At 34.3% G+C, this 24,629-nt stretch overlaps 1 protein-coding gene across 1 annotated transcript in view; it reads left to right on the top strand.

The window, feature by feature from the left end:
- Positions 1 to 22,943, top strand: part of LOC148941140 (uncharacterized) — a 42,214-nt gene extending 19,271 nt beyond the window's left edge. The window contains exon 2 of the mRNA XM_089104316.1: positions 20,897 to 22,943. Coding sequence (XP_088960442.1) covers positions 20,906 to 21,424 — 519 coding nt within the window. The 5' untranslated portion in view covers positions 20,897 to 20,905 and the 3' untranslated portion in view covers positions 21,425 to 22,943. The remainder of the gene's footprint in view (positions 1 to 20,896) is intronic.
- Positions 22,944 to 24,629: the final 1,686 nt, after the last annotated feature.

The raw sequence follows: 24,629 nt of genomic DNA, 5'->3' as shown, positions 1-24,629 counted from the left end.
AAAGTCACAATGAACATGGATAAGTTGAAAATCGTAAACTTGTCTTTATTCATTGGCGTGACTAAAGTGTAACTTGGGCAATTACCCGAACTCTTTAGAACGGCATTTTACCGCTTTGAAAAGGTTTGCTGCCACCAGAATGAACAGGTGCACCAGAATGAAAAATGGAAAAGAAAATAACAGGATGGAAAAAAGAAAATAAATAAGAAAATAAAATGGAAGAAGCGACGTTTAGTGATGCAAGAAGTAATATTTTTCAATTTAATACGCCAACACATTGAAATACCCGCAAGGAGAGTAGGCCACTGGGAGGAGCTTTTAGGGCTTTGTTCTCTCATAAAGAAGAAAATGTATCCTAAAAAGTTCAGAAAAAACACCTGAGGATACTTCCACCCTTCGCATAAACCCTATGTACAAAATAAACTAAAACTGAGTGTAAGGGTAAATTCTTAATGTGTGTTAATTTATTCCTTAAAGATTTTCTCTTGAAATCAATTTATTTAATTTTTGATTGCTCGGCTATCATCGACTTTAATAATCACGAATGAAGGATTGTTCTTAATGCAGACAAGTTGGATTGCCACTGAACGCCATCTGGAAAGCTATTATCTATCCTGAATTTTTTTCATATGGAAACATCCCACGGGCACTTCTTTGAAAAGAGCCAGTTTAGATTTCGGTTCAGAGGTACAAATAATTATGCAGTTGATAGATTGTGCTGAACTTTTCCAGTTTTGCAAAGGAATTTACTATAGCTGCAATAGAAACAAATTAAATGAACATCTACAGTGGTAAAACTAATTAAAAATTAAAACGGCCGATGATGATGAAACAAAGCTTTTTTGGTCGAGAACGACTTCCTCCTCCTTCTCTTTGGGTTAAATTTATATATTTTGGCTAAATAGATTTATTTACACTTATTTATATATTTACTACATTAATATTACACTTTTTTACAGTTCATTTATGCTTATATAATTTCGCTAAAAACTATACTATTGTGTTTGCATTTGGAGGATAGTTAAATTAGGGAAGTTTCAAATCATCAATTCCCCCCCCCCCCACCCTCCTTGATTCTTCTAGAGTATAGCGGAAACAGATTAAACAATCAATTTAATTACATTCGTATTATGCCGTGTCGCAAACTCCTGTTTGAACACCGCAACTAACCTACAGAAAATAAGCTGAAAATTTTGTAAGTAACTTGTAAAGTAAAAGCAAATTCTGCAGAAAGTGAGGCCATAACTTCATAAAATTGAGCGTTAACCTCTTTTCTACCCTTTTACTGACTAAATAAAGATGCTTTGGCTTCATTAGGATAGGTTTTGACATCGGGGAGTTTACTTTTCTAGCAGTTTAATAAACAATAAATGTGCAATCTATATATATATATATTATATATATATATATATATATATATATATATATATATATATATATATATATATATATATATATATATATATATATATATATATATATATATATATATATATATATATATATATATATATATATATATATATATATATATATATATATATATATATATATACGGTATGGAACTCATTTAACCAAACTAAGCGAACTCAATCAATTTGCTCAGTCTGCTTTCTCCTATCTATTTTAGTTCCCGGGTGTTATGTTTTCTAAAATTCGTTATGTCCTTTTTTTCACTCACAGGAATATCTTGGAAATGGAACTTTTATGTCAATTAAAATGTGCCACTTACTCAAGTTTACGCTGTGTAAAATTCGAGAACACACCAGTTTCTTCGTTAGTTTTATCGTTACTTTAGAAATAAATTTAGGCTATAGATTTGCATATTAGGGGGGGGGGGGGTAAAGTATAGCGGGTTTACATGCAAAATGTGTTTGGTACAATTATTCTGCATATTAGATAGATAGAAAGAGAAGTGTATTTTAAAGCCAAATATACGGCCATGAACATAGTAAAATAACATAAATAAAAGGCACAAATAACATAAACTTTGATCAGCGACCATCATAAACACTTAAATGAAACACTAGTGTAAACCTCTATTTAGGTTCTTTCTATATGCCCTTTTATAGTGGCAGATGTAATTGTTTACGTAAATTCCAAAGATAGACGATAAACGTTGGTACATGGTCTTTATTAAATAACGTGAGAATACACATAGAGAAAATAAGGTAGCACAAGAACAACTAGCTACGACGAAGGTGAGAGATGGACTGCCTTTAGAAATGAGCGAAGAATGTAACTTTCCTGGAACGGAAGTTCCAGGCCTGGGAACGACCACTTTCCCACGACTAGCTTTAGTCCCAAGAGCTCCCCCCTGGACCGCTATTGTTGACACATAAATCCCCAACTAACTACGAAATGAGATACCCGGAAAAGCTTCTCGAATTGATGTTAAATACTTTACAGATTCTCCCCCCTGTTTTAAGTTAAATTTCCCAAATTTGGCTTATCCCCTTCTCATTAAACCCCCAAACTTTAATTGAATTCAAAACATTCCCTTCCCAAATTATTCACTTCTCGCCTACTAACATTCTACAGCATGAACTAGTAAACAATTACATAATACAAACACTACACAATACTTGTATAAGTAAAAATTTATATAGTATAAACGAACCACACCAATAACAGTAGTCGGAAACTGGATATTTTAACACTTCATTTCTCTTCGTATACTTTAAAATAGACTTGTTCCCCATACCCCTGAATTTGATGAGGACAAGGAAAGTTGGGATTATGTATAAACTTTGAATTAGGGCAAAAGGAATGACCGGGAAAGGCTAATTAGTCCTGAAAATACCAGCGACAAATAAATGAAATTGCAAACTCTAAAAATCATACCATGCAGCAATGACGTTAAGATATTATTCCCAATAAAATCCTCGGGGTTTTATTGCTATGGAACGCCTCGGTTTTGACCTATTTGGTTTTGCTCTACTAACTTGTGGTTCGACAAATGGCAGTACTACTGTTGATATCTCTACATAACTATTAGCTCTACGCATTAAAACCATCCCGTGAGGCATCAACCTCATCTCGCGATATATTACAACCAGCTCCCTCTCCCCGGTTAGCCAAACCACCCTGCGAGGCATCAGTATCATCTCGCAGTGCAACAAAAAAAAACCATCCCGTGAGGCAACAGTATCATCCCACGGGACCTCAACACCAGCTCCCTTTTCAAGGTTAGCCAAATTACCCGGGGAGGCATAGCAACCCTCTCGAAGGGCAACAAAAAAAAACATCCCGAGTTGACACAGTCACATACCACCCGAAATCAAAACCAGATCAATTTCCCGGGTTAGCACAACCACCCAGCAATGCCTCAGTACCCTAACGCATTTCATCAAAAAAAAAACCATCCCGTGCGGCCTCAGTACCATCCCACGGGAGCTTAAAACCAGCTCCATTTTACTGGGTAGCCAAACCGCCCTGCGAGGAATCAGTACCATCTCGCAGTGCAAACAAATAACCCATCACGTGAGGCATCAGTACCATCCCACGGGACTTCAAAACCAGCTCCCTTTTCCTGGGTAGCCAAACCGCCCTGCGAGGAATCAGTACCATCTCGCAGTGCCTTCTCATTATCATTGAGTCCAAATTTCACCCTCGTCAGCGCAGAAAGTAATTCATCGGAAAAAGAAGACGTGTCTCCTTTCCCCACTATCAGTTCAATCTGTTCATATTGTATTGCAACCTTATACGCATCACCTAAACAAAAAAAAATTCTGCACTATTCTCTAACAAATACCGTTTGTAGGACGGTCTGATCCACTCCTTGAATAAATTTAGAGCAAATCTTCCAAGAACTACACCATCATCCCTGGCTTCTAAGGACACCCTAAATGACCTTCCTAATCTTTGCATCCTTCTATAGAATAGATATACCCTTTTCCTTAAATTGAGCCACGCCTACAAACCCTGCAACCATTTTGCCTACTATTTTGCCTGGGGTATATACTACAAGTAATCCACATTTTAAACTTGACAAATTTATAATCGTGGGATCCAGATTCCCAAAAAAGGAGCGAACCAAACCATGGGCCAAAAATGGCGCAAATCTTTTTAATCAGAACAATTTAACAACAACTGAAAATTTTTTTTTTTTTTAACTTTGCAACAAACTCAATTTTTGTAACTTTGTAACAAATTTTGTAACAAACTTAATTATTTTTCCACTTTCTGACTTTGTGAGTGGCGTTATTACTAAAAAAAGGGTCAATTAGCGATCCTATTACTTGGGACTGTTGAGGCTGTTCTATTGGAGGATCGAAATCAGGATCATTTGAGTCATATAAAAGAGGTGGAAATATGCCATCTCCCCTCCACTGTTTTACAAAATCAAAAGCAACCTTTTTGTTATATCCAGTTTCCGCCGGATCGAGAATAGGAATAAAAACTGACATATTGAGATTAAAATTTGAAAAGCAATTATTCTAAAAATTTAAATATTTGTTTTAAACACAGCTCTTTAATTACGGACGCCAGGTTTTGGGCAATAAACTTCACCTTTAACAAGAAGGGTCTAATAAAATTTACTGGGTTGTTTAGTCGTGCTAAATCACTTACGAAAGGTCGTCTGTCTTACATCTAATTGCAGTTGGTCTCAATTAAATCACTAGCGTCAAATGGAGTCACAATTGAGAATTAATTTTCGATTATCGTATTCAATGTTAAATTTTGGTTCGAAACTGCCAAATGTAGATCCAACTTGGACTGTGTAAAATCATGTAAAAAAAACACCAAACGTAGATTGGCTAAGTGAAGGTAGAAATCAACCGGAGACCCGCAGTTGTATAAACTTGATTTAGCAGGTAGAAGCTATCGCGAGGAAATCCATATTAGGCATTGTGTAACAGCCTATTTCAAAATGTTCATTTAAAAGAAAGTGTTTCTCAAGAAGGCGCTTTGAATAGAAAAAAGTTCAATACCTCGTAACATTTCGATGCCTTTTTATCAGTCTTTTGTAGTATTTGCCGTTCAATATCACAAGCAATTTTGGTAGCGGGCGAAAAAGCTCTTCAATAAGTTGCCAGTATTTAGCGTAAGATGTCCTAAATACTTATAACGGTCACTCAAATGTCACTTGGAGGTTTTCCACTAGTGATATATGCTCCACTAGTTTTAACCGCTTGCCACCACTCTGTAAAACTCTGAATTTAAGTCCTTTATTTGAATGCCTTTTTATATTGGGAGATGTGATGGTTTACATAAATTCCAAAGATAGACAGTAAACGTTGGTACATGGTCTTTATTAAATGACGTGAGAATACACATAGAGAAAATAAGGTGACACAAGAACAACTACCTACGACGAAGGCGAGAGATGGACTCCCTTTAGAAATGAGCGAAGAATGTAACTTTCCTGGAACGGAAGTTCCAGGCCTGGGAACGACCACTTTCCCACGACTAGCTTTAGTCCCAAGAGCTCCCCCCTGGACCGCTATTGTTGACACATAAATCCCCAACTAACTACGAAATGAGATACCCGGAAAAGCTTCTCGAATTGATGTTAAATACTTTACACTAGTTTAACCCAATAATAGTGCTTAATACTTGGAAAATCGGTCATTGAAAAAAAAGAAAAACACTTAACACTTGGAAAAAACACCTTAATGAAGCATTATAGGCTATTTACTTTATACTGGGATTTTTTTTTTTTTTTTTTTTTTTTTTTTTTTTTTTTTTTTTTTTAGTTAACAAAATTTCCAGATACCTTTCTATTCTTCTGTAACTTTTTAGTGGCCATACATACCCAGAAGGAATTATTTTCTGATTTCAAACTTATTTTCTGACTTTACCCCCCTCCCCCTTATGTGCAAATATGTAGCCCAAATTATATATTTCCCAACTATTCTGTCAGTTGTCTTTGTCTTGTCTCATGCTAAGATGAGAGAAACTAACAAAGAAGCCAGTTTGTTCTCAAGTTTTACACAGCATAAACTTACGTAAGTGGCGCATAATACACAAGTACCAAAATTTCTTCCCCCTACGGAAAAAAAAAAAAAACTCAAATAAAATTCTCAAATTTGGAAAGCCTAAATTTCCGCAGGGGTTATTTTCCGGGGGGGATATTTACCGGGAGGTATTTTCTCCGGGGGAGGGGATATTTTCCGGGAGGGGGTAATTTCCAGGGGTTATTTTCTGCGGGGGGGGGGGTATTTTTCGGGGGTAAACGCCGGCCACCCTTAAAAAGACATAGCTTATCATAGGCAGCGCACTAGCGCTGACTAATTAAACAACGTTTTTTTTCTCCATACCCGGGCAGTTCGTATAGAAGGAGTTGTCATAGAAAGTTCGAAAAGGGCTCATTCGATTGCAAATTGGAGTGGATAGTGCCCTTTTTAATAGTCAAAAGTGATTGGAGGGCAACTAGCCCCCCCCACGGTCATCCTTCCCCCAAACACATCCAATCAAAATTTTGAGATAGCCATTTTGTTCAGCGTAGTTGCTTTCCACATAGAAAATATCTTTTTAAGAAGGACACTCCCCCAAAACCCTCGGGGCAAGGGTTTTAATGTATGCCCTGGGGGTACATAAGATTTTTATAGAAGGCGTCGGATCAAAAACTTCAAAAAAGGCTCATTCGATTGGAAATTCAAAGGGCTAGTGCTCTTTTTAATAGTCGAAAGTGATTGGAGGGCAACTAGCACCCCCACGCCCATCATTCACCCAAACACATCAAATCAAAATTTTCAGATAGCCATTTTGTTCAGCGTAGTTGAAGGACACTCCCCCACAACCCTCGGGGCAACGGTTTTAAGTTATGGCCTGGGGGCATATAAGGTTTTTATAGAAGGTGTTGTCGTAGAAACTTCAAAAAAGACTCATTCGATTGGGACTTCAAACGGCTAGTGCCCGTTTTAATAGTCGAAAGTGATTGGAGGGCAACTAACCCCCCCCCCCACGCCCATCATTCCCCCAAACACATCCAATCGAAATTTTGAGATAGCCAATTTGTTCAGCGTAGTTGATTTCCGGATAGAAAATATATTTTTGAGGAGGACAATCCCCAACAACCCTCGGGGCAAGGGTTTTAAGTTATGCCCTGGGGGCATATAAGGTTTTTATAGAAGGAGTTGTCGTAGAAACTTCAATAAAGGCTCATTTGATTGGAAATTCAAAGGGCTAGTGCCCTTTATACTTACAAGAAAGAAATTCGGTAATGATATTTTTCTAACAACGATTTCTACTAGCCTAAGCTTCAAACTTTTAGTTTTAATTTTTTGTAGTCCCTTGTTAAAATATATACAAATATTTTTGCAATTACCAGTTCTTTGCTCTTTGCGCAATATAATGTCTTTTTTATCCTGGAGTCTATTCAAAGATATTTGATTATTATACCAAGTTCAGTTTCTATCAATGATTTATATGTAGCTTTATGCTTTTGATTACCTTTTTTAAGGGTTTTGAGTTTGTTCAATTCTTTGATAAAATAAACACGAACATTTTTTCAATCACCTGTTTTTGCTCTTTAAGCAATTTAATATTAACTTCTCCATATATGAAAATCTTCGATTTTTCCACATAAGTGTGAAAAGTATGATGCGTCATTTTGTTTTTCCAAAATTAAGGCGCTTAACGAATTTTTTCAAAGTTCTGACCTGTCTATTATACAATTATTGCTCGTTTATAAAGATAGTATATATATATATATATATATATATATATATATATATATATATATATATATATATATATATATATATATATATATATATATATATATATATATATATATATATATATATATATATATATAGCTATACAAAATAAAAAATAACAACATATAATAATATATCATTAACAATGTATTTTAATACATAAAATATTTATATAGATAATAGCAAATAAAATAATAATATATAATATAAAAAATATATAAATAATTTATAAATAAATGTATACAAATAGTATAAGTACGCAATGTATATGCAACCTATAGCCTACATAAAAAAATCTTCTTTCTATCTCTTGAAACGGTTTTAGAACACCTGATGGCTTTAATCTTAGACGCCAAAGTTTCCAGGCTATGATAGAGATAGTTTACATTCTCAGTGTCACGAAAGAACAAGAGAGGTGGATAGTTTATCAAGTAATTTAGGTGAAAATAACGAGAAAAGGACTATCAAACATACCTACACGTTTGACAGTATGTGTCCCAAACGTCATTTTACAAAAAAACTTCTGAGAGACGTTCCATGACTAGTTTTAAGGCGAAGCATAAGTTTCTTTTATCGTCGAAAGAGTTACTTTTCTGATTCATGTTAACTTCTCTTGATGAAATCCAACATAAATAACATAATATAATGACTCACTGGTGGAGGGGAGGAGTCATAGCCTCCTAGAAGCATAAAAATTGGCAAGCTATAAGGGAAATAGGGAAATATGGAAAAACTATAAGGGAAATCGGGAAAAGTAATTAAAAAAGAGAAAAAACTCACATACGCTACAGCATCCATCTGTTTGCTCATGACTATTATCACTATTTACTCATCACTATTCTCCTTCTTCAGTAAATGATGGGGTACACCTTATAATTAACCTTTATTTCTACTATGCCGCAAGAGACGCCCAAGACAACCAAAAAGAGCCACCAATCAAAACAAATATGTGCCATATGTGGAGACGGGAAACTACTATTGAAACTGAAGCGATATTTCAACTGAAGTAATTCATTCACTGCATGCCAACGTACATCAAATATTTATTTCGTTAAACCATTCTATAGAAACACTTGAAGCAAATTCTGATCAAACCAACCAATCAGTTGTTTCCTTCGATGAAAGAGGGTAAATTACTGCTGGGGATTTTCTAGTGCAACTGAAGCAATCTTTCAACTGAAGTAATCTATTCATTGCTTTCAACGTAGTTCAGATAGCTATTTTGTTCTATAGCTCAATAGAATAACTTGAAGAAAATTATTGCTTCAGGAACGAGATCTCCCGTCTAGTTCGTCCAATTTAACTAACCATTCAGATGTTCGCTTCGATGAAAGAGGGTGAAAGAGAGAGGGGGGCTTTCCCTTCCTCAACTTCTCACTCTTTACGCTAAAGTTTGACTCTTTCTCACAACTCTATTTTTTAAAACAATAAAAAACTTTTGCGTAAAAAGCGAGGCGTTGAGGAGGGGAAAGCCCCCTTTATATACGGAATAATTTCTGTTCGTTTTAAGTTTTAATGTCGCTCCTTACTTTCAGTTAAAAAAAACTTGTTTTTTTTTATTTAATCTCACATAAGCCATGATTACAAAATAGCACAGCAAAAAATCGACATGAAAAAAGGACTTGCAAAAAACATTAAAACTGTAGCTTCGCCTCCTCAATGCATGCAAGCATACTTATAATTGGGGTTAAAGAATGGGGCAAAAGATATAACCGATGCATACGCTGCACTCTCAAAGTAAAACAATCCATTCAAATTATGGCTTGTATGGTTATGTCCTTATAAGCTACCGAATCGTCGCAGGGAAGAAGAAAACTCTCGTTGGAAATCTCCTTTTGGCGTTCTACTCATTCGCCACTTCAGACCACTGTGTTTGGTGCTAGTCTGGGGGGGGGTTACCCCTCAGGTATAACCGAACTGGTAATTCACAAACCGGCTTAATCTTTAAATCCACATACCTATGTATCTTCCCTCATAGGAGACATCCAATAATAACATGTAGAAGTAGCCATACGAAGCAAAAAATCGTATTGAAACTTGCAAAACCTGAAAAATAGGCTAGGAGATACAATATAGGCCCTTGTAAATTGTAGGCACTTGTAAGAACCTTAATATTCATTTTTCTGATTAAAAAAAAATAAAATGAACTCAAAAAGTGAACCTTCTTCAACTATTTACAAGAGATTAAATTAAAAAATGTCTTTTTTTAACAGAAGTAAAGACCGAAGCTATGTGTGGAGCAGAGCAAAAAAATAAACTAACAGAAATTATAATGGAGGACGAACTAATAGTTAAAAGAAAAAGATATTATACTCAATAAAAAAATGAAACCAATAATAAACTTATAATGTACCAAAAGTAAAATTGATATTCAACTCCAACTCAAAATGAGCAGAAATTACTTGACTTATTAACTGAGAAGTCGTCCCCCTTGTACCCCCATTATAGTTCAAAAAACAAATATTAAAAGACAGAAAATAAAGTTAAAAGAAACAGATATTAGACTTAATAAACAACGAACCAACAATGAAGTTTTAATGCACTAAAACTAAAACTGAAATTCAACTCGAGCTCAAAACGAACAGAAATTACTAGATATTTCAACTCGGAAGTCGTTCCCTGGAACCCCAATTATAGCGCAAGTGTCATTTGCGCTTTACTGGAAGCAATGTATATTTTAAGCGATTTCAAAGCGAAAGTAAAATAATAAAAAATGGTTGTTTTGTCAAATAAAAAGTGAAGGCCGTGTACAGAGTGAAAGGGTTTACCGGTATTGGAATCAGCCCCCCCCCCCTCTCTAAATCACCCCAAGGTTAAAGTCTACTCGTTAAAAAGCTGCAAAAATGCAAATAAACAAATTTCGATATGCTTTGTAATTTTCTTTTGAAACGCTCTCGAAAAAACATGCAAAACAAAGCTTCCAGATTGAAGGGTGTTACCGGTGTTCATACCCCTTCTTTCCAAAAGGTTCAATTCTACTTGCCAAAAGAGCTACAAAATGCAAATAAACAAATTTTGATGCGTTTTGTAAAGCTTTTTTTTGTAAACATCCACCCCCCTCCAACCCAACAAATAATAAACCCTCCTCTAAAAATTCCTAGATATCGTTCTATAAAAATTAAACTGTTCAAAAGACATATTGTTTTCAGTAAATACAGTATAGAATTTGCAAAACGAAAAAAAAGCAAAAGAAAGCACTATTTTATTTTGTAAACATTGATTAGTCCTGGGACTTCATTTGTGTTGTTGTTGAAGTTATAAGAAACAAAAACCAAATAAATTTTTAAATTAATTATCAAATAAAACTATAATATTTAAAATTAAAATTCCAATAAAAATCAAGATCGTGCAAAAGAAAATATACATGTTAAAAAAAAACAGTTTTATAACAAACTTCTTCCTTTTATGTCTATTTAGTTTAAACATATAGAGCAATGGTGCCTAAATTACGTTTTGAAAATAGACATTTTTAATTTTTGAAGAAATCCGTTTTATTTTTTTCATGTGAAATTTTGAAATGACAGATCATTTCGGCTTTTTTATGCATTTTCAAGTAATATGTTTAGAAAGAAGAAAATGTTAATGGAACTTTGGTGTATATCAGCCTGATGGAACTACACTGATATTACAAAATATAATCGCATTAATTTTGAGAGCTTTCGTTAGTATATTTATTTCTGAATGTTATAATGATAACAGAGAAATTACTTAGAATACATATTGCTTTCAGTAAAGCGCGAATGATTCTCGCGCTGTATTGGGGTGTAAGGGGACGACTTGCCAGTTCATATATCTGTTAATTTCTGTTCGTTTTGGATCTGAGTTGAATATTAGTTTTCTTTTTGGTACACTATAAGTTCATTATTGGTTTCGTTTCTTGTTACGTCTAATATCTGTTTCTTTTAACTTTAATATGTCTTTTAATGTCTGTTTTTTTTGTAACTATAATTGGGGTAAAAGGGGGACGATTTCCCAGTTCATATGTCTAGTAATTTCTGTTCGTTATAAGTTTGAGTTGAATATCAGTTCTATTTTTGGTACACTATAAGTTCATTACTGGTGTTGTTTTTTGTTAAGTCTAATATATGTTTTTTTTTAGCTTTAATATCTGTATTCAATATTTGTTTTTAGTAAGTTTAATTGGGGTAAAAGGGGGACGACTTCCCAGATCGTATATTTAGTAATTTTTGTTCATTTTAAGTTTGAGTTGAAAATGAGTTCTATTTTCGGTAATATAATTATTATTATTAGTTTCGGTAATATTATTATTATTATTTTCGGTAATATAATAACTTAATTATTAGTTTCCTTTTGATTAAATCTAATATTTGTATCTTTTAAGTTTTAGTTCATTGTTCATTATAACCACTGGTAATTTTTTTTTTTTTTTGCTGTGCTCAAGACATAGCTTTACTGTTTACTTTTGTTAAAACAAACTTCTTTTTTTATCTAATCTCTGCTCGTGTCTAACTCATTTCTGAAAAATAAAAAAGAAAGAAGAAGAACTAAAAAAATATCTTGTAGATAATGGTTTAGTAATTTATGATTTTATTAGAAGGCCCTAATTGAATGAACAATTAATATTGACCTTACTCTAAGGGCCCAAATTACAAAATTTAAATCTGAATCTGATCAAAAAGCAAATTTCTGAATATATACGTTTTTTCAGTTGCCTTGTAAGCAAATAATAACGATTAAAATGGTATTTTTTTCAAGGTTTATATTCTGGGACGCTTTTAACCAAAGAAGTATTTAAACGTTTCTTTTGTCACTGTATTATCACAGTCGTCAAAAAGACTACAGATTAAATTCTTGATTAATTCCTCATCAGTCCAAGTAGCACTATATTGTTGGGTTTCAAAACATTAAAAATTTAATCCTAATTTCAAAAAAAAAAAATACAGTTTACAGCTTTTTGCAAAATCGTCATTAAGATTAAGAATAACCAACGGATTATTAGATATTTAAAAATACCTAATAATTTCAAATGCCCTTCTAATATCAACGTATGGTTAATTAGAATGAAATAAATTGAAACTTAAGCTAGTTTAAATTGGAAGTGAAATTTAAATTGGTAAGTAATTTTCATACCGCAAGGATTTTGTTATAAAGTATTCAAAAATGCCATGAGGAATGTGGAAGTCCATCATTTACTCCATATCTCTTTACCAAAAATGTATAGTAAACAAGAAAATACTATATGATATAGTATATAGGCTATGTATTGTGCAGCTGAATGTGCATAGACAAAAAAAAGTACTTTTCCGAGTATTGTATGTTCTTTACTTTAGTGAAAACAATCTTTATCTTTACTTTAGTGAAAACGATCCTTATTTCGACCTTAATCTACCTTTCCTCATAATATCGAAAAAAAAACAACAAAAACATGATAACCAAGAATATAAGGGCTAGTAGATTATGATTTAAGGGTAAGGGAAAGATTATAAGGAATTATAAGGGATTATAAGCGTTGTTGGGAGGGGGGGGGGGTGACACCACAAAAGACATATTTACTGAACTTTTCATCTATTCTAAACAAAACGGCTATCTCAAAATGTTTATGTGTTTGGGGAATGGATGGGCGTGGTAGGGGGACTGGTTGCCCTCCAATGACTTTTGACTCTTAAAAACGGGCACTAGAGCTTTCAATATTCAATCACTTTCAATTTTTTAAGATATAGCTGATCCACTCTTTTGAGAATCTGTATGCACATACTGTTTTCTGATTTAGTTCAACTTTTCCCTTAACACTTCCTCAAATTTTTACTTCAATATCCTCATCATTGATAATACTCGCTAAAAAAGCGGTAGTTGTAGCGGTAGTAGTAGTAGTAATGGAGTAGTAAGGAGGTGTAAATATTACCTTTTCGTCAGTTGATCTTCCCCTTTAAGCATTCCTTGAAAGTTCCAACTTAATACCCTAATCCATACTGGAGATGCGCACTTTCGACAATCTGCATGCACATATTGTCTTTTGATCTAATGCAAATTTCCCCTTTATATTCTCTCAAATTTTCACCTTCATACCCTTAGTTTTAATAGTACTAGTATCATAGTAGTAGTGGTAGTAGTAGGAGTGATAATCTTTTGGCCTTTTGGCCTGTTGAACATCTCATTATGCGCTTAAAGTTTCTGCTCGATACTCTAAGCCGTTCCAAGGATATTGCTGATACACCTTTTTGACAATCTGTATGCGCATAATACTTTTAGATTTATTTCATCTTTACCCTCAACATTTCCTCACATTTTTACTTCAATACCCTCAGCCTTGGTAGTACTCGCTACAGAAGCAGTAATTGTAGGGGTAGTAGTGATAGTAGTTTTAGTAGTTGCAGTGGTATCATGTAATTATTGCCTTTTTGGTCAGTTGATTATCTCCCTTACCATTTCCTGAAAATTTCAAATTAATACCCTCAGTCATTCCTGATCGGAATGGCCTTTTGGCAACCCATATGTACGTAACGTGTTTTGATTTAGTTCAACACTCCCCTCAATATTCTATGAAAGGTTCACATGAATGTCCTTCGCCTTTTTGGACGCTAAAGGTCAAACATTCCAATCTTTATCAATAACAAATACTATATGTTAACAAAGGGCAAATTGCACAATTTACAGTCCTTGCCTTGAGTGCTGTGGGGGGGGGGGGAGGTATTGATAGCCCATAACACACAGTTACTGGACTTCTCAACAATGGTGAACAAAATGGCTATAAAAACTTTTTGATTTGATGTGTTTGGAGAATTGATTGGCATGGGAGGAAGGGGAGTGGTTGCCCTCCAATCACTTTTGAATCTTAAAAGGGGCACTTTAAATATTTCCAATCGAATGAACCCCCTCTAAAGTTTGTACGACCGACCCCTTCACAAAAACCCTCCAATATGTTAAGAATGGACAAATTACAGAAGCAACAGCCCTTGTCCCAGGGGCTGAGGGGATTTATCAACCCCAGAGTTATATTTATTTGACTTATGGGCTATTTTGAACAAAATGGCTACTACAAAACTTTGATCGGATGCATATTGGAAAAAAGGGCATGAGGGGGAGGGGGCTGGTTACCCTCTGATCACATTTTAATCTTAAAAAGGGCATTAGTGCTTTCAATTTCCAATCGAATGAGTCCCTTCCAAAGCTGACAAGACCAGCCTTTCCATAAAAATCTTATATCTTAACAATGGGCAACTAGCATAACTTATAGCCCTTGCTTCGAGCGCCAGGGGGAGTTATGAAGCCTGTTAGCCATGGTTATTTAACCTTCCCCAAAGACATAATTACTGGACTTTTCAACTATACTGAACAAAATGGCTATCTCAAAAATTGATTGGATGTGAAAAAAATAATTCAAAGGGAATTAAAAAATGAAAAAAGGACATTTAGCTAATAATTAGGACCACGCGTCAAACAATGAGTTTAAAGCGGAAGTAACAATAAGTTATAAGCAGAACATTTATTTGATAATTAGGACCAGGTGCCCAACACTTATATTTTCAAAATCTGCTTTACTTATCTTGCCAATCCTTCATTCACCAAAAAACTCCTCTGTGATGTGTTTCCACACGGATCCAGTTTGCAATTACTCTTCAAATTTCCACCATTCTTCCTTTCCCTCTAATACCAATCCCGAAAATTTTCTCCCTCAAATCATCTACCTCCTTGAAACTGCAAATAAAGTGATCTGTGTCCTCCTTATCCCCATAGTTCAGATATAGATATGGACTGCTCCGTAACCCAACCTCTTAAACCATAAGTTTTCATTGGTCGTTGGCGTTACCTTTTTTAGTATCTAATTTGATTTCTGTTTTTCTTCTTTTTTTTTGGGGGGGGGGGGGAGGGATTTCCATATAGCAAAAAGCTTTCTGTACACTTTCATATTCCGTGCGAATGTTCTCTTATCGCCTTGAGTGCCAAATTAAAATAAATAAAAAATAAAAGACGAAAACATATATTTGCAAATTATAAGATATGCAATTTGCAGTAGACAATAACGAACTGCATCTTGAAAAATAAAACAAACTGTGAAAACAAGAATATACTTACCATGGGTAATGCCAGCTACGTTGATTCAAAAAGCGTTACGTGACACTTTTTGGAGAAAAAATTTATACAACTTCACATTAAACAAAATAAATTCTTTTGATTAGTCCCGTCTATTTTCTCACTTAATATTTGAAATTTAGCCCCCCTACAGTTTTTTTGTACCCCCAACCCCATTAGTATAATAGCTTTTGCTACTCAAAATTCTAAAACGAATATACCCCTTTCTTATTCCTAGAAATTGTTTCGCTTACTCCACACCCCTTTGGTCAAATTATTTCTGGCACTCATATGACCGAATCATTTTTATCTGTTTTATGAGCCTTTTATCTAAAACGAATCATGCCGATTATTGTTGTTCAAATTTATTCTCCTTTCGATGACCAAAACTTTTTTAAAAGACTCCTAATTGCCACTCCCTCCCAATCCTCACTTAATTTTTTTGGATTCCATTACAACTACTACTTTTTTAATTTTCAGGTTCTCTACCTTAAAACGAACCTAGTCGTTATTTTGATTTCAATTTATTCGCATTCAAGTTCGTCTTGCCGTTACTACTACTACTACTACTACTAACAGCTCACCTCAGCACCAAGCCACCTGAGGCTAACACAGCTACGCACGCTACTCCTCCACCCCAATCTATTTCAAAGCCTCCCTTTTTACACCCGCCCACGAAGTTCCCGTTTCCTTTAAATCTTTCTTTATGACGTCCTCCCACCCAAGACAGGGACGACCTGCTTTCCGTTTAGCCCTAGACGGTTGGCCGAAAAGAACAATCTTCGGCAATCTGTCATTCTTCATCTGCACAACGTGCCCTAGCCACCTCAACCTTTCTTTCATTATAGCCCTAGAGAGCGGTATTGAACCACATTTTTCGTATAGCTTATTGTTTGAAATACGGTCAGTCAGCCGGGTACCCAGAACAATCCTTAAGCAATTTCTTTGGAAAATGTCTAGCAAATCTTCATCCGCTTGTCGGAGCGTCCATGCTTCAAAGCCATATTTGACCACTGTCATCACTGTAGCTTTTAATATTCTAATGTTGGTTTACAGACTTATCTTCCTATTCTTCAGAATTTTTTTTTTAACTGTGAAAAAACACCCTGAGCCTTGGCTATTCTACTTTTAACATCTTCACTGCTTCCACCATCTTTACTAATAATACTACCAAGGTAAGTGAAGCTGCCCACCTGATCAATCTTTTCATTACCCAACGTCACCTTTTCATCAACATTTATTCCTAGCCTTAGTGACTTAGTCTTCCTAACATTAATTTTCAAACCAATTCTAGCACCCTGAGCTAGCAAAACCTCTAAAACTTCATTCATTTTGCTCACACTTTCATCTAGGATGCTTAAATCATCAGCATAATCCAAGTCCTGGAGACTTTTTCCTCCCCATTTGATTCCGTGGTCTCCCATTGCCTTTCCTGTGCTCCTTAAAACAAAGTCCATCAAAATAATCCATATAAAGGGGGATAGAACACAATCCTGCTTAACTCCTGATTTAATACGACACCAGCTGCTAACCTCATTTCCTACCTTAACCGCAACAGTGTTATTCTCTTACATAGCATTAATCACTTTAATGTTTTTGTCTGGTATGCCATACAAGGATATAACCTTTACCTAAAGCTCTTCTATCAACAGAATCGAACGCTTGCTAATAAACTGTAAGACTAAGGACCAAAGGTGTTTGAAAACTCAGGCACTTCTCAATTATTAACCTAAGAGTAAAAATTTGGTCGACACATCCTCTACCTTTTCAAAAACCACACTGTTCTTCTCTTAAAACTTTGTCTACGGCATCTCTCACTCCAAAAGGTATCATATTACTAAGTAATTTACTACCTACAGAGACCAGAATATTGCTTCGATAATTACCATGCTCACTCTTATCACCTTTCTTAAACAGTCGTTTAATTAAGAGTTTCCTAACATCTTTAGGTACTTTCCCTTTTTCTATAGTTATATTCATAATCTTCAGTAACTTATTTCTAACCTTAGAGCCATCATATTTAAGAAACTCGTTTATCATCCTATCAGCACCTAGACCCTTATTATTTTTTAATCCTTTTAGTACTGTTGCTAATTCCTCCTCACAAAACAAATCTTCCTTAACATCCAAGGTATCACAAACTTTTTCATTTTCCTCTATATATTTTCCTGCAACTCTATCTCGGTTAAGCAAATTCTCAAACTGTTCGGCCCATCTCTCTTTAGTTGTTTCCTTATCACTAATTGCGACCCCATTCCTATCTTTAACTGGGCCAAGTCCGGAGTAACTACTCCCTCTCAATTTGTTAACATGCTAGTACAATATTTTACTATTATGCTGTCTAGCTGCATCTTCCAGATCCTCGGCAATTTTATCCATGGCCTCCACTTCACACCTCCTTAGTTCATATTTTAATGCTTTCTCCACTTTCTTTTCATTCTTTTTGTTTTCATATGATCTATCCCTCAGATAATTCTTGTACAAGTCCTTTCTCCTTTCTATTAAAAATAAAGCTTTTTCACTAATTTTCTTAGCTGCAGTTCTAGCTTTCTTTCCTAATACACCTTCAGCAACTTCACAAATTATTTTTCTAAAATTGTTCCAACCATCTTCCACATTATCAAATTTTAAACTCTAAAGTTTAGTATTCAACTGTTCCTGGAAAGTTTATCTCAAATTATCCTGCTGGAATCTACCAACATCATAACTTCCTGGGGGGTAGTTACCCTTCCGATATTTCAGCTTTAAATTAACCCTTGACACTACTAGATGGTGATCTTTACTTTTAACATCAATAACGGCACTCCTATATACTCTAGTATCTTCTATTGATCCTGCTAGTCTTCGGTTTACTATAACATAATCAATAAGGTTTTCTGTCTTACCATCACGTGAATACCATGTTAACTTATGAGCCATTTTATGACCAAACACCGTATTGGTTATAACTAGACTGTTATACCTACAAAATTGCAAAATTCTATATCCAAGGTGTACTTCTATTTTCAATTTCTTAATTACCTCGGAGTGCATAGCCTTTTTTCCAGCTTCAATACTATTCATACAAACTCCTTCAAAAGTTTGTATTAGAAGTTCAGAAGCTATATTAAACACAGTTAAGGATTACTTAAACATGTACATCATAAAAAGCTAAACTTAGTTCTTGCCGTCTGTAACCATTTACCAAGAATAATCCTAACCAGCAAGAAGTGACCGCATGTGGAAGATTACTTGCCCTCTAATACTGATCAAAGAATAAACAGTCATAATCATAGAAGCTTCGTGGGTTTTTATAGGGTGAAAATTTGGTACTGTTTCGTGACTTATACCGTTATTTACGAGTTTTTTTTCCTGGTTTCCTGATATAACAAAAACTGATATATCAACATATTGACTACGAAATCCCTGTGCATATCTTCTATTCGTTTCAAAGTTACAGCCCGATAAAAAAAGAAAAGAAGAAGAAAAAAAAAAAAAACTGATTTCTAGGATTTTCGTGTCAACGAACTGTAAAAGTAAGAAGCGATGCGGCTCAATAGTAACCGAAACTCTAGGAAACAGAGAAACTCTAAGAGTCTTAATAATAGTATATACATTAAAAGAAAAAAATGTTGATGCTTATTCAGAATATATAAAATTCACCAAGATTAATGTTACCCATCAAAAGTTACGAGTTTGAGAAAATTTGTCCGGTTTTCAAAAAAGGGGATGGGGATAAGTCCATTTATCAGACAGTGAAAACAGATACAAAAGTTGAATTTCTAATGAAGGGGGTAAAATCTTCTCCTTATTTTAATTGCAAAAGGAATTTTTTTCTGAATTTATAGTTATATAAATTTTTTGGTCACATCTTCGCACATATACGATATAATAAATTCAATTATGTATTTTGGTACTGTTGCGCTTAATGGTACACACGAAAGAAGTCTAGTTTGGTTAATGCTAATCAACAAAAATAAGGTACAGTGCATTAATAGTGCATTAGATGGTCACTTTATATATAATGCAAGGAAACCAGTCATGCAATGACAGACGAAACCCGCCAGATCAGACGGGGGTTATTTTATTTCATTTCATTAATTAATTTATTTTATTTCATTAGCATTAACCAAACTTGACTTTTTAGAAATGACCATCTAATGTACCAGTACCAGAAATAAGATAGAATGTATATATAATAATTTAGAAACAAATTTGGGCTATATATTTGCACATTAGGGGGGTGGGGGTAAAGCATATCATATATTAAATACGCAACCTAACCTAATCTAGGTACCTCCTCCCTCTAAAACCCCACAAACAACAGTCTAAATAGTGTAGATTCAATGAGAAACCACGCTCTTAAATCAATTTAGATAAGAATTACCCGCTTTACGGGTCTCCATCACTTTTTTCCTTCGACTGTCTATAGCCGCTGTGTACCATTAAGCACAACTGTAACTTAATTTTTTCAAAGACCACACTGCCTTTCTATGATGAACAAATAAACGTTCAAAAGGGGATAAGTCAATTTATTAGACAGTGAAAACGGATACAAAAGCCTGGTCGTCATCACCTCAAACACTAAAGTACTAAAATTAAAACTAATGTATTTATACAGAACGGAATAATAACTTCCGGTTCATTCACTAGATTTGTCTGAGAGAGCTCAAAAACTGGGTTCATCCAAAGTCTTGAGTTGTAAGTGGGGTCTGTGTTAGTGTCTAAAAGAAATATTACTGTTTATGTAAATGAAAACAATTTTTTTCATATTCTCATTTACCAATAAAAGTTTTTTGAATTTAGATTAATATAGTTGCTTTGTCTACTGCTTTTCCATTTACAAGAGAGTTTAATAGACAAAACAGGTTTAATATAAACGGGTTTCCCCGTATATACAACGTATTTTGGACGTAATCCCTTCAATTATGTATTTTTTTTTCAACACCACACTGCCTTTCAATGGCGAACAAATCAACGTTCAAACGGGGATAAGTCCATTTACTAGACAGTGAAAAAAGATACAAAAGTTTTTTGAATTTTTTTCCAAAAAATATTTTGTGAAACATCGGCTTAGATTACGCTTCTATCATTTCGCCTCTCATAAATCTTATTCAAAAAAAATTTCTTGGCCTTATACGCCCCCTTCCCCCCACCATCTCAAGATTTTTATTATTTTATTTCTACTACTGTTCTCTCATTATATTTTTCATTTTCAGAATACATTAATGACGAAACCTGGGCCGTCTCCGATTTACAAGTACGGAGATTTGCCTATAGTAGTTGTTACAGCAGCCGAGTCTCCGCCCGGATCTCCCAGTCAAAGTCGATCCAGTCAGTCGTCCCGAGAAGAATACCATATTTTTACTGGCTGTGTTGCCACACAAGACAAAAAGCCAAAAAGAAAGCGGAGCAAAGAAATTAAAAGTGAAAATAAACTAGGCGTGAGCTGGACAAAGCAGTTACAAATTAAGTGCGAAAATATAGAGGATCTTTTGAGAAAAATAAGACCATATTCTTACAAGAATGCGGCTCATAATACTGTAGGGATCCAATGTGATTCTTCCGTATCATCAGAAAGTTTCACGGCAAATTACAATATTAAAAGTGGAAAAAGTGGCAAGCGATCGCCACTGCTAAGACAAAATGCCTTATCAAAAGCCTCAATATTCAATGAAAAGGAGTTATCAAATAGTATCGTTACAGATTCTTTAAAAATAATATCAACATCAATTAAGAACCGCTAAGTTCCTCTACAATTAATAAGTTCGCTCGTTTGTTTGTTCGTTAAAAATTAAATACAATTTTTATTATCAACTTTATTTTGAAATTTTTTTAATTATAAAAATGACTGTGACTATAAAATATTTTAATGAAATTACGTTAATTTACAAATTAACGTGAAATTAACAAATTAACGTTATTATGTGAATATTATAAAGTGTGTATAAATTAGGTTAATTAAATAATTATTTACAATTAAAATTACATTTTAACAATATTACATCCAGGCACATGCACCGGGCTCAGGCTCGTCCCATAACTTTGTTAATCCTTCCATAGTTATCAATAGTTTCCAAATGATTCATTCGTGTGCCTAATGTTTTGAGAATCATCTCCTTCCCCATTCAAAAATGGTGCATACGTTCATAGTGACACGTATGACGTATACAAGCTGAAATAGATTTCAAAAATCTCAAAAGTCTGAAGATGGACCGGCAAATTCATCACAACAGCAAAAACAGACAAATTATATGAATATCACCCAAAAATATTGAACAAAATTGTAAAAAATACGGTGCCTCAAGGAAGACGAAACAGTTAGTCCGAGCTTCTGTGCTCATGCTTGCCTCAAACTCGTTGCAACAACAAAAATATATAAATCGTAGCGAAACTATAGGAAACTGTGGAGACATATTTAAACTCATGAGAAATTAAACTGGGTTATCTCCCTTGACGGCTTTCTCTCCCTTGACGGATCCAGGGTTGCTGAAGAATTCTTCCCTCCCAAGATTTTTTCTGGCACCCTCGTCTCTTGTTTTCCCCCTCTTTTTCTTAAATAAATTTGTCAATTGTTGGCACTCTTGTCACATTAGCCCCATCCCCCCAAGAATTCGCTGATTGGCACCCTTGGAAACTATATAGAAAACTACACCACCCCTGCCTCCCGCCCCTGCGTATGAGCCCTTTGACAGGGTTTAGTGTTAAAATTGAACAAGTTAATTTGGGCATTTTCGAAGCAACGAGGGCAAAACGGAACTTAAATTCGATACGTTTTGACATTCCAGAACTATCTTTTAATTTATACATTAGCTATGGTATTGCAGTAATTGCCTCCACAGTACAACTGTGGAGTCAAAGACCACACAATCATACCATCGTAAACAAGAAAAAAAGGAACGGAGAGGGGGATTTTTGAAACTTTTCTAACGCAACGAAGTAAAAAAATTATTTAAAAAAAAAATACCGATACTGAACTTGACCATTGCCATTAGCAGAGAAAATTTCAAACCATTACAAAAAAAAAAATCCTTTTTCAAAATAAACATTTCAACTTATAAAAAGAAAATGCAGACAAAAATTTGATTATTCTGATTTCACATCTACAGATCAGAAATAAAACGAAGGTGAAAGACTCAATTCAACCCAGGTAATAAAAAAGAGAGAGAAGACGGTACGGTATAAAAAGAGAAGAAGGAAGGTGTAAAAGAGAGAGAGAAAAAGGGAAGAGTAATCCTTATGTCCAGAAAATACCGACTCTTTACTCTTTTTGTTTGCATTATGAAAAGTAATGGTCTGGTAGTCAAATGGTAATTAACGGTTTTTGATTATTGAAAATATTTGTGTAGATGATACTAGATGTAGTCTAGTGCTCAAATATTGTGATATTATTGTTATAAATTATGAAACTAATAAAGTAATAGTTTATATGATTTTTACTTAACATTAAGAAATTAGATTAGAATTCGATTTAAAAAATCGCTATTAGGGACTTACGCTATTCACTAAATTCCTAAATTTCTTGATTATCTTAATCTTATTCAAATTATCCATTAAATTTGTTTTGTTTTTTTATATCGTTGGCCCCCAACAATTTTGTTATTGCCTCCCATCTAAAAAACGTTCCAGCGTACGCTCCTGACGGCAATATATATAAAAAAAATACTACTATTCGCTCGAACGCCTTTTAACTTATGAAAGGGTATCGCAAAAAAAAAATTCTTATTAAAAATTAATAATTTTTTAATTAAAAATTATTATATAATTAATTAATAATTTAAGGATCTAATTAATAATTTATTATTTTTTTAATTAATAATTTAAGGATCATTAAAAAAATTCTTTTTTGTTTGTACAGACGGTTCAGTAGAGTGAATTCTATACTATAAGAGAAAATAAATTTGGATAGAAAATAAAAGTATATAACATACATACCTTAATAAAAAAGTTATCAGTAGGAAGAGCAGGAGAGGGGGGGGGGGTATTGGAGGGACCTACGGCCCCCTCTGGTTCTGATATAGATTGAAAATCTCTGCGTGCTTTAGGTGTGACAATAATGCTTTTGAAAATGATTTCAGAGTAGAACAGAGCATCAATCATAGCGTGACAAAATAGAAATGGGACCTGTATAGCCTTTTTTTGTGAGCCTTAAACTACCAGCCTAAAGGGACAATAATAAATTGTTGATTAACTCGTTAATCTCCAGTCTCCGCTTTATAAAGAAAGGTTTCTCCATACCACCCAGTGATATCACGCAGTAGATCAACTTTCTTTTATTGAAAAATAGTAATAGAGGACCACGCTTCGCTCGGTGAAAAGAAAGACAGTTTTCCTTTAATCTATTTCTCAACACAACTTTAGTTTCATATTATTGTAGAAAGTAAAATCATTCGGGTCTTCGACGTCTGGGTATTTGTGATAGAATTCCAAAATATTTTTCCAAAATTAATTAAGGCCATAAACAAATTTTCCTTAAGTCGTATCCTATCTAGATTTTTTTTTTCACACCGGAAAGCGAACACGTAGCTTTTAATGTGAAGTGGAATGGAGGATGAACGTGCGCAGCTGTGTTGGCCTCAGGCGGCTTGGCGCTGCGGTGAGTTCTTAGTAGTAGTAGTAACTAATAATCGAAAACTCACTTAACAGCTATAAACGGGAATGTCTTTTTCTAAAATCTCGGAAAGGACAGATTTGTGAACAAAAGATTGCGTTTTGAAACATTTCTCCTACTTATGCCGACGGCTTTCAACCTTCAGGGGGTCTCTAATTTTACTCAGCAGACAATTTATGAAAAATATTAAGGGGGTGAGAGAGTGGAACGAATTTTCCCAAAGCCAAAACCAATCTAGATCATTTTCTCACACCAAAAAGTTGCAGTATGCCAATTTTTCGAAAAAAATGAAGTGCTATATTTGAGAAAATATTTATAGATATTTACAGAACTATTGCTGT

This window comes from Artemia sp. Qi Xiang Cuo, chromosome 18 (genome assembly GCF_049724085.1).
Source record: "Artemia sp. Qi Xiang Cuo chromosome 18, ASM4972408v1, whole genome shotgun sequence".
In the NCBI taxonomy this organism is placed as follows: Eukaryota; Metazoa; Arthropoda; class Branchiopoda; order Anostraca; family Artemiidae; genus Artemia; species Artemia sp. Qi Xiang Cuo.
Note: the sequence above shows the minus strand (reverse complement) of the source record. Positions and strands in the feature narration are given on the sequence as shown.